This window comes from Haematobia irritans, chromosome 1 (genome assembly GCF_050003625.1).
Source record: "Haematobia irritans isolate KBUSLIRL chromosome 1, ASM5000362v1, whole genome shotgun sequence".
In the NCBI taxonomy this organism is placed as follows: Eukaryota; Metazoa; Arthropoda; class Insecta; order Diptera; family Muscidae; genus Haematobia; species Haematobia irritans.
Window position 1 is genome coordinate 25,319,211 of NC_134397.1, and position 11,412 is coordinate 25,330,622.

Here is an 11,412-nt window from a genome sequence, read left to right on the forward strand (position 1 = left end):
TTTGTCACAATTTTATTTCTATAGAAATGTTTGTCAAAATGTTATTTCTATAGAAAATTTTGTCAAAATTTTATTTTTATAGAAAATTTTCTCAAAATTTTATTTCTATAGAAAATTTTATCAAAATTTTATTTCTATAGAAAATTTTATCAAAATTTTATTTCTATAGAAAATTTTGTCAAAATTTTATTTCTATAGAAAATTTTGTCAAAATTTTAATTCTATAGAAATTTTTATTAATATTTTATTTCTATAGATAATTTTATCAAAATTTTATTTCTATAGAAAATTTTATCAAAATTTTATTTCTATAGAAAATTTTGTCAAAAATTTATTTCTATAAAAAAAAATTGTCAAAATTTTATTTGTATAGAAAATTTTGTCAAAATTTTATTTCTATAGAAAATTTTGTCAAAATTTTAATTTCATAAAAAATGTTTTTAAAATTTTATTTCTATACAAATGTCATTGACAAAATTTTATTTCTGTAGAAAATTTTGTCAAAATTTTATTTCTGTAGAAAATTTTGTCAAAATTTTATTTCTATAGAAAATTTTGTCAAAATTTTATTTCTATACAAAATTTTGTCGAAATTTTATTTCTATAGAAAATTTTGTCAAAAGTTTATTTCTATAGAAAATTTTGTTAAAATTTTATTTCTATAAGAAATTTTGTCAAGATTTTAATTTTATAAAAAATGTTGTCAAAGTTTTATTTCTATAGAACATTTTGTCGAAATTTTATTTCTCCATTCTTTTTGTTTTGTTATTTTTTGGTTAGCATTGTTGTTGTTTTTATTGCACCTTAAAACCATACATTGACTAAACTACAAGTGTAGCTTAACCAACAGAGGAAAACAATGTTTGTCAAATTTATTTGGGCAAAGCCCTATAGACTGCAAGATGGTTGGATGGACGCACGTTTCGGAATTACCACATTCCTCATCAGCATCCTCTACTTGCAGCAAAACTATCAACCAATTATCAGAATAAATTCAGGCAGTTCATTAAACCCAACACACTTGAACCTTCCGAAAAAAGGTTTTACATTGATAGCCGGCTTATGCCGAAATAAATTCATACAAACGTCTCTCTTTTCCTTTGCCACCGTCAAATCATTTGAGTGAAGTTTGCTGGGTTTTATTTTGAGCGTGCTTCCTCTTTTTGTCAAAATTTTATTTCTATAGAAAATTTAGTCGAAATTTTATTTCTATAGAAAATATTGTCAAAATTTTATTTCTATGGAATATTTTGTCAAAATTCTATTTCTGTAGAAAATTTTGTCAAAATTTTATTTCTATAGAAAATTTTGTCAAAATTTTAATTTTATAAATAATTTTGTCAAAATTTTATTTCTGTAGAAAATTTTGACAAAATTTCATTTCTATAGAAAATTTTGTCAAAATTTTATGTCTACAGAAAATTTTGTCAAAATTTTATTTCTATAGAAAATTTTGTCAAAATATTATTTCTATAGAAAATGTTGTCAAAATTTTATTTCTTGTTGTTTTTGTTTCGAAAAGTGCGTCCATCCATCTGCAGTCTATAGGGCTTTGCCCCCAATAAATTTGACAAACATTCTAAGCTACACTTGTAGTTTAGTGAATGCATGATTTTAAGCTGAAATCAAAAACAACAATAATGATTGAAGAATAATCCAACAATAACAAAATAAAACGAATTTGGTTTCTATAGAAAATTTTGTCAAAATTCTATTTCTGTAGAAAATTTTGTCAAAATTTTATTTCTATAGAAAATTTTGTCAAAATTTTAATTTTATAAAAAATGTTGTCAGATTTTTATTTCTATAGAAAATTTTGTCAAAATTTTATTTCTATAGAAAATTTTGTCAAAATTTTATTTCTATACAAAATTTTGTCAAAATGTTATTTTTATAGAAAATTTTGTCAAAATGTATAGCTAGCCTCTTCCTCTCTTTCTGGCAACAAAAAATCACTCGACTTTTGACACAATCCCCGAATTGACCCAATTTTTGGCTTCCTAAGGAAAATGCTGATTAGCCAGGTCTTGTGTCATTGATCGAAACAAGTGATAATCAGATGGAGCTATGTCTAGCCTATACAGCGGGTGGAGTACACAGAAAAAGTCCGTTGTTATACTGATGCTTAAATTAACATAAGTTTGTTGCAAAAAATTATTTTGTTTTAGTTTATTTTAAAATTATTTCAAGAAATTTTCCCCATCTCAAGGAAATATTGTTTATTCCAAGTACGTGTCAAAAATTCTATGAACTATACGTGGCTATGCATTTCAATGACCGCACAAACAATGTCAATGCTAAATAAAGCAAAAGAAAATTTTCGTACACTTTTCTAAAATGGTAAGAATGCATTTTTTTACTTTTAGTTCATTTCGACTTTTGTCAGAAGAAGGATTTTCGTAAATGGTAGTTATAAATTTAAATGCCATATTATTTGGCACAGCCTGTGAAGCAGCTGTTCGCAAGCTTTCCGCAAATGCTGCTTTGCGGCACGAAACTTGACATATTCCTGCCTGTAACAATTAAAAGGTGTTCTAGACTACCATTTACAGCGTCCCAGAATAATATAAAATAGGTTGATATTTTTCAGATAGTTTTCCAAACGTACTACTTCGATCGAGGATAAAAACACGGACTGGCTCACGCTGGTACATCAGCATCACCTGGAAAACGAAAACAGCTGTTGTGGATTTTGTAACGACAGGGAAAGAATGATATCATATATTTATACATTTTAAAGGTCCCTATTTGGTACGCTTAATTATTTCAAAAGAGACACATAGTAAGAACCCTTTAATTTAGTAACATAGCGTGGTACAACTTTTCAATAGTGACAGCGCTTTTCTGGTGAGATTTAGATATCGTACAGGGCTGTTTTTGGTGTGGAGGGGATTCTAAGAAATTCCGTCAAATTCCATGAATATTGTCAGGATAGCACATAAAATGTGTGCTAATAAGCGTACTATCGATATTAAGTTTTATGAAAACTCAATACTAACAGAACCCGTAATATAACTAGCAAACTTCGTAACAACAACCAAAGAAAAATTATGTGAATTATCAATGTATAAATGTATATGTGTTGTGTACTTTAGATTGAGATCGTTTTTATTGGCATTTTACTGTAAAGTAAATATAAATAAATTCTTTTTAGAGTGGATTTGTATTTGCAAGGGTAAGTAAATAATATGGCATGATATATTTCTTGAAATTACAATGCTTAAAAATGCATGTGGTTTCTCTCGCCATACTGCTGATTCAGAACACAGTGCAATTTCTATTTAATACACAGAATATATTTATGTATGTTCATAGAAATATAATTTATATGACACTGTTGATATTTTAAAACTTTTCCGTTTCTTTTTTTCGAATAGATTTAGGTTTATTCCGTTTTATTCCTATGGGATATTCATTTTACACAGCAGCCTCATCCATAAGGAGAACTTTTGGTCATAACCCTCGTATAAATCAATCCCGGGAGTTTTGACCCACGTGGAGATGCAATTTTTACCGGATGTGGTTAAAAATTGAAGTTGAAATGTCATACAAAACTGTGGTACAAAAATTGACCCATATCGGTCCATAGTTATACCTAGCTGGCAAATTTTACTCACGCACGATAATTTTCGTAGCACCGTCGACTCGCGAAAAACGCTCACGCACACTCACGAAAAGAAAATTTGTACTCACGCACGAAAACGTCGTGACTCACGAAAAATATCATGACTCACGACTAATTTTATGATTAATTTACCTTACCGAAGTGTCTGAAAACATGAGCATTATTAAAATCGAGGGTGTTATTAAACTCTTCCCAGGTGTCACTAAAATTGTAATTGAATTTAACTCTTAAGCGTTTTATATTGGTGAGCAGGAATATTTTCGTGAGTGTAATTCGTTACTCACGCTCACGCACGACATTTTGGTTTGTTAATCACGCTCACACACACTCACGCTGTTGTCATGAGCGTGACTCACGCACGATTCACGAAAATTTTCGTGAGTCGCGACAATTACGTGTCACGTGCACACCTCTAATGGGGGATATATTAACTTTGTCATTCCGTTTGTAACACATCGAGATATTGGTCTAAGACCCTATAAAGTATATATATATATATTCTGGGTTGTGGTAAAATTCTGAGTCGATCTAGCGATGTCCGTACGTCTGTTGAATTCACGCTAACATCCGAACGAAACATGCTATCGACTTGATTTGTTATAGATGTAGGTCGGATGGTATTGCAAATGGGCCATATCGGACCAGTTTAGGTATAGCCCCCAAATAAACCGACCCGCAGATTTGGCTTGCGGAGCCTCTTAGAGAAACAAATTTCATCCGATCCGGTTGAAATTCGGTACGTCGTGTTACTATATGACCTCAAAAATTCATGCAAAAATTGGTCCACATCGGTCCATAATTATATATAGCCCCATATAAACCGATCCCTAGATTTGACCTCCGGACCCTCTTGGAGGAGCTTTCACCCGATTCGGTTGAAATTTGGAACGTGGTGTGAGTATATGATCCCTATTGGTCCATAATTATATACAGCCCCATATAAACCGATCACCAGATTTGGCTTCGGAGCCTCTTGGAGGAGCAAATTTCTTCTGATCAGGTTGAAATTCGCTACGTTTTGCTAGTATATAGACTTCAACAACCATGCATAAATTGGTCCATATCGGTTCATAATTATATATAGCATCATATAAACCGACTCCAATATTTCACTTCAGGCTCTTTAATTACCGCACAAAAATCGGTTCATATCGGTTCGTAATTATTAATAGACTCCCCTATATATCCCGATCAAGAACTGAATTCTAGAGGTATTTAATCTGCGTTTTTTTTTTGTCTAACATATACCCCATATGGACTAACTTACAATTTAGAGGATTAAGAGTAATTCGATTGTGAATTACAGCTTTTAGTAAAAGTTTCTACGCAATCCATGGTTGATTGTACATAAGATTCGGCCTGACCGAACTTAATATGGGATGACAAATCAAATTAAAAAAATCAGTTAACGTTTTGTTTTGTTATTGTTGGCTTTTTTCTTTAATCATTGTTGTTGTTTTTGATTTCAGCTTAAAACCATGCATTGACTAAACTACAAGTGTAGCTTAACCAACAGAGGAAAATAATGTTTGTCAAATTTATTTGGGCAAAGCCCTATAGACTGCAAGATTGTTGGATGGAAGCACGCTTCGGAATTACCACATTCCTCATCAGCATCATCTACTTGCAGCAAAACTATCAACCAATTATCAGAATAAATTCAGGCAGTTCATTAAACCCAACAATGAACCACACTTGAACCTTCCGAAAAAAGATTTTACATGATAGCCGGCTTATGCCGAAATAAATTCGTTCAAACATATTTCTTTTCCTTTGCCACCGTCAAATCATCGATTTGAGTGCTGTTGGCTCCAACCATCTTGCAGTCTATAGGGCTTTGCCCAAATAAATTTAACAAACATTCTTTTCCTCTGTTGGTTAAGCTACACTTGTAGTTTAGTCAATGCATGGTTTTAAGCTGAAATCAAAAACAACAACAAAATCAGTTAACTTTATATATAAACTTTGTACATATGAAGTGTTACCAATTCCAATTACCATAATATTTTGTTAGAAAATATTTGTATTAAGTGGAACGATGAAATTTTTTAAAAAATTGAAAATTTCTCTCGTTCAACCATTTCATGCAGTTGTACCATTTTTTGTCAGTGTCCGGCAAGACTACATTATGATTATAATGGTGCAATGCATATTTTGTTCAAAGCATTGGTTATTTCCAGCCAAATGTACCCAAAATACATTATTACGATTATTGGATTTAAATCGAGAATCAGCTCTTTTTAAATAAACTCAGGCAGAGATACAATGTAGCTGTCATTTGTAGTTGGGCAGAATTAACAGTGTGAACTTAACACTACATGTCAACTACCCTGTATATAATTCTAAGAACTTTCAAATAAGTCATGTAAAAAAAACTACAAACAGTGTGACGATGAAAACCTCTTTGTTCGAAGAGATAAGAGTATTTACATATTTGTTCAGAACTATGAACTCATTAGGAAAGATAACATGCTACTAAAGACTAGCGTATCGCTTATATGACCCAATATAGCTTTACATTTCTTAATTGACCCTGTAAAAGTTCATGATCGTAGCAACCAAAACAAATGTAGTATCTCCCAAAATGATAGTACATTGGTGTTTCACCTTTGTAAACTCACTGACACATACAACAAACACATTGCCATTTTTATTTACTTTATGTTTTTTGTTTGTGGTTTTTTACTCAAACTCACCTATCGTCAGCATTTGCCATTGTTGCGGATTGTTGGTCTGAATCACCGCCACAACTTTTATTCAATTGATCAGCTGATGCACGCTCACCAAAACCACTTGATAGCTGTTGCTCTCGACGTTGACTACCAGAGCCAGCTTCCGGACCACGGCTTTCATGCTCCATAAACATTCTAGTGGCTAAGGCAGCATTAATAGTCTGGCGATGCGATGAGCGTGTCTCCAGGTGCTTCTTATTCTCTGAAGAGCGTAAACGTTCTTTCAATTCTTGTTCTCGTTTAAGCCTCTCCATTAATTCCATATCGAAGGGAGCCAAATGAGCCGTATATGGACGTTCAAATGCTGTTGTAATCAATGTCGATTCCTCATCGGTTTCTTCATCTTCGTTTTCGCATATTGATGTATTTGTTGTTTCCACACCGGCCGGTTGTTGTGGTTGTTGATTGAGTAGATTGCTGGTTTCATTGAAATCATGGGGTTTCTCTTCTTTCTCTAATGTTACCTCTCCCTCATTCTCAACATCTTGACCATCAGCTGTGTTATTGTTGACAAAACACGTTGTTGTTGCTGTTGTCGCATCCTCTTCATTATCTTTGTTGCTCTCATCTCTTTCTGTTACGTTTATATTTTCGTTTTGTTTGTGTATTTTGGGGACTTTATCCCCAGAATTATTTTCACCTTCACCATCGCCACCACCACCACCTTCTGAGGTGTTTGTGTCGACATTATTGAGATTTTCATTTTCTAAAATTAGATTTGATTATAATTCATCACAAAATATGAAAATACCTTCAAATTGGAAATAAAATTCTCCCATTAGGTATTTCATTTACGCACCCATTGCATTTACTTTTCAATAGGCCAAAAACTTAATGCCTCCACAAAATCACAATCTTTCGCATTCATTCACAAAGGCCATGAAAACAAATCCACCATATGTTAGCCTATCGAAAAAAACAACACATTTTTGCTTATATTTTGTTATAAAACACATAAACTTTTTAAACACTTCATTGCAATTTTCTGGATATGATTTGGTTTTTATCAGCCTGTAGATTATAAACTATATATTTAAACATTCACTATATTATCAATTATCATGCAATTATTTTCTATATAAAATTTCCATTGAAATCAGCAAAACCTTGCCGAGCAAATGGTTTTAACAAACAACCCGCGGAATGTGCTTAGTAGCACATTTTCGTCCGAATTTTCCGTAGAGACTGATACACTTTCATTCATTTTCATTCTCGCCACCACCGAAGCTATGCGCAGAGAGCAAGTAAACAAAAACCAAGTGTTACCACGTCAGAATATTCGGTATTAAAACCTCAAAAAGCTGGAAATCCCATTACAATAAGACCAGGCGAATGTACTTACATTAATGCCTTTAACTTTGGTTAATCCAAATCAATTTTATTTTGACAATTTGGTTGTTTTTTGTGCTATGTTCAGTTTTCAAGCTGAAAACCAGCTTATTTTCACGGTTACTTTTATTAATTAATTAATTTAGAAATATTAAATAAATTGCAATCAATTCCTTGGATCTTTTCCATCCATTATTTGACAAGACTTGATCAAAATATAATCGTCATCATAAATATTTGTGTACTTTTAATTTAGTGTTTTGGTGAAAATTTCTTTAAAATCACATTTTTAACAACTTATCGTTCAATAATTTTTTTTGTTTTTTTTTGTTTGAACTTGTAAAAATATAATTTTTAAAAACATATCGTTTAAAATTCAATTAAACATATTTTGCAATTCTAAAAAATATATAAATAAAAATATATTAATATAAAAAACATATTTATTTTTTGGTTTATTGAATTTGACATGTTCTTGAACTCCTTTATTAAAAAATTTATTTATATATAAAAACTTCTTTATAAAAAAATCTTAAACTTCTTTGTAATAAAACTTTGAAAGTCGACTTTCCGTAATTTAGATTTTTTATCGAAATTTGAAAGTCGATTTTCCGAGTTTCCCCGATTTCCGAAAATCGATTTTTTGATTTTAAAAGCATTAAATTTTTATATTTAAATTTTTTTAAAGTAGACTTCCGACTTTTGTGATTGTTTATTACAGACTATTAATTTTTGTGATTGTTGAAATGTCGACTTTCCAGGAATTTTCATCTCAATGTGGATACTGTTATCCACCAAAAAATTTAAAAATTGAAAATTTTTAATCAAAAAATTAATTGATATAAATAACTTGTTAATCAAGACTACTCGCAAGACTACTACTTACGTTTTTATTAAAAAAATGAGTTCTGCAATCAACATCAATTATATTTTTAATTGAATCAATTAAAAAATTAATTTAAATTTGATTAAAAAATAAATGTTAATCAAATATTTTGTAAACAGAAAAAAATACTGTTGTAAAACTGATGCTAAAATGAACTAGTATTTATTGCAAACATTTTATTTTGTTTTAGTTTATTTTTGAAATTTTGAAAGAATTTTTCTCCAGCACAACGATTTTTCTTTATTCCAAGTATGTTTCAAAAATTTTATGAACTAAATGGCAGTAAAATTTCAATGACAAATTATTTCAATTCTAACTAAAACAGAAGAAGTTTTTCGTACACTTCTCAAAAATAGTACGAATGAACTACAGCGTGGTTAAAATGGAAATGATCTGGGGCCTAAGATTTTTTCTTTATTTTTAGTTAATTTTTTCTTTTCGAGAAAGATGCATTTGGTAAATGGTAATTAAAAATCTAAAAATGTCGAAAATGTTCGTTAATTTAATGAATCTCAAAATTTGGAATACAATTTAGTTCAATTTTCGCACGAGATAGTTAATTTTTCCCATAATGTAGTTTACTTTTTTTCTGTTTATGCTCAATTAAAACATAATTTCGTAATTTAAACTGAAAAAAAAATTCTGTGTGAGACAACGTTATTTGAAATCATGGTTGTTTTGACTCGATTTTTGAAAATTAAAAAAGTCGACATGAATCTTAGACTTTTTTTTTGAAAAAGGTCTTTCAGTCGAAAAGTCGATATTCAATTAATTATCATGAGTTAATCCGTGAATTACATATCATGCGTTAATGCGTGCGTTGATGAAAGGGTTGATTTTTTCTATTTGAAGCACTCTAACCGAGCTGTTGCTTTGAAAGAGAGAATTCAACTCTTCAATCAACAGACGCATTAACGCATGGTATGTAATTCCACCTTAAAGAATTGCTTACATTGTATGGGGACAAAAATTATAAATTTACATATAGTTCAGTTCGGTTTATTTTATCGAATTATTTTTTATGTTTCTTTTTTTAACGAAAAGTAGACAAAATTAAATGTTAGATTGAACTTCACAAAAATTAAAAAAAAAAAAAAAAAAACTATTATCCATTGAAAATACATAGTAGTGGAAATCGGAATGGAAAATGTACCATTATATACAAATTTATTATTATATTTTCACGCGTGCTGGGGGCGATGGAGCTGAGACCTATTAGAATCTCCATGGCCTATAACTGAGATGTTTGTCTGTTCAGGGCTTCAATACTATATTTAGGGGATTTTCCCCATTAAAATGGTCATTTAATTTCAAACCCAAGTAAGAAGAATAGGAGCGGAAAACAACCATCGGTGTTACGCCAAGCTGCGCTTGAGTTCTTGTCAATTGAATGTGTACACTTTCAGTTGAACTTTTTGCCAAGTAAAGCCGATCATATTGTTTGTTCACAAATTGCTTAATTTGAAATGGCTTCTCATCCGTGCAACGAAACGACTTCTTGAAGCTTCCATGGCTTTAGTCCAACCTCATTTTCGCAATATGTATTGCTTCACCCAAAGAAATTTAGTAGGGACAGCAGAAAAGTCTGCTAAAACTGCAGAAAGTCTGCTGAAAAAGGGACAGCAGTCACTGTTTGGTGAAATAGCAAACATTTCCTGCTATTTTTTAAGCTCGATTACACTAAAACATGTTTTATTTTGGCTAAAACAAATAAAAACAGAGCTATCCTAACATAATTAACACAATATTTTGTGAATATCTATAGTATTTGACTGAAATCTGAATATTTATCGAATTGAGGCATAACAGCAAACAAAATGTTTGCTGATCGTATTTAAGAGCTTGTAAGTATATTACAGAGCAAAAATATACCAAAAACAACTTTTGGTTCTTAAATATGCTTTGGGGAAAATTTTATAACCTAAAAATTTTTAAAATTTTTGTTCATTAGGCCCTGAAGTACAAAAATATAACAACAGACATCGACTGCTGTTTTTAGCAGACTTTTTTCTATGAGTGTTCCTTTCCCACGATATGTTCAGTACGGGCAAATTTCCTATCACTGCGTCGTGAATTTCGATCAAATCTGGCCTTCCCTTTGGGATCATTTCTGATGTCACCATTTTTTTGTCCACTGTTTCGACGCGATAAAATACGGCCAATATCACGGTAACGATCAATAGTACCAGAAACAAAAAAATTATTCACATGTATATGCTGGAAGGCTCTAACGAAAGGTACTTGTGCTTTTCCAGCCAAATATATAGCAATCGTGCTTGATTTCCATTACGAGTAACTATTTCCGAGCGCTTGGTGTGCCTTGGTGTATTGCATAAATGCAAACGAAAAAATATTCCAAAAATTAAATAAAATCACTTTTTTTAATTTAAATTTTAATGTATTTTATACATAAATTAGTTGCATGGAATAAATACATTTTCATAAAGTTATTTTATTTATTGTTATTTTAAACATAAATTAATTAATGTTATGTATAAAATAGTTACATGAAATAATTTCAGTTTTATAAAATATGATATGGAATATTGTAAAATATATTCAAGCAAATATTCGTAGTTCATACATATGTAGGAATATTGTTTCATTTCAATTTTGGCACATGTTAAACATGCTTTAAATTTATTTTTGAGTTGACTTAGAAAATATTAAAATTAATAAAAGAACTAATAAACAAAACTGAATTCGTATAAAATTAATTAAAAAAAAATAAACTTTTGTTAATCCAATCGTTCACAGACTAGACTAGTTCATTTTTACATAGTTAACATATTTTTGCCTAAGTGGATTCGGTATCGCAAAATTTCGTATTTCTAAGAACT

General features: G+C 30.5%; 1 protein-coding gene across 1 annotated transcript in view; it reads right to left on the reverse strand.

Moving 5' to 3' along the window:
• Nucleotides 1-7,534, reverse strand: part of subdued (anoctamin 1) — a gene marked incomplete in the record, with an annotated part of 44,721 nt that extends 37,187 nt beyond the window's left edge. The window contains 3 exon segments of the mRNA XM_075289634.1: nucleotides 6,322-7,063; nucleotides 7,157-7,263; nucleotides 7,464-7,534. Coding sequence (XP_075145749.1) covers nucleotides 6,322-7,063; nucleotides 7,157-7,160 — 746 coding nt within the window.
• Nucleotides 7,535-11,412: the final 3,878 nt, after the last annotated feature.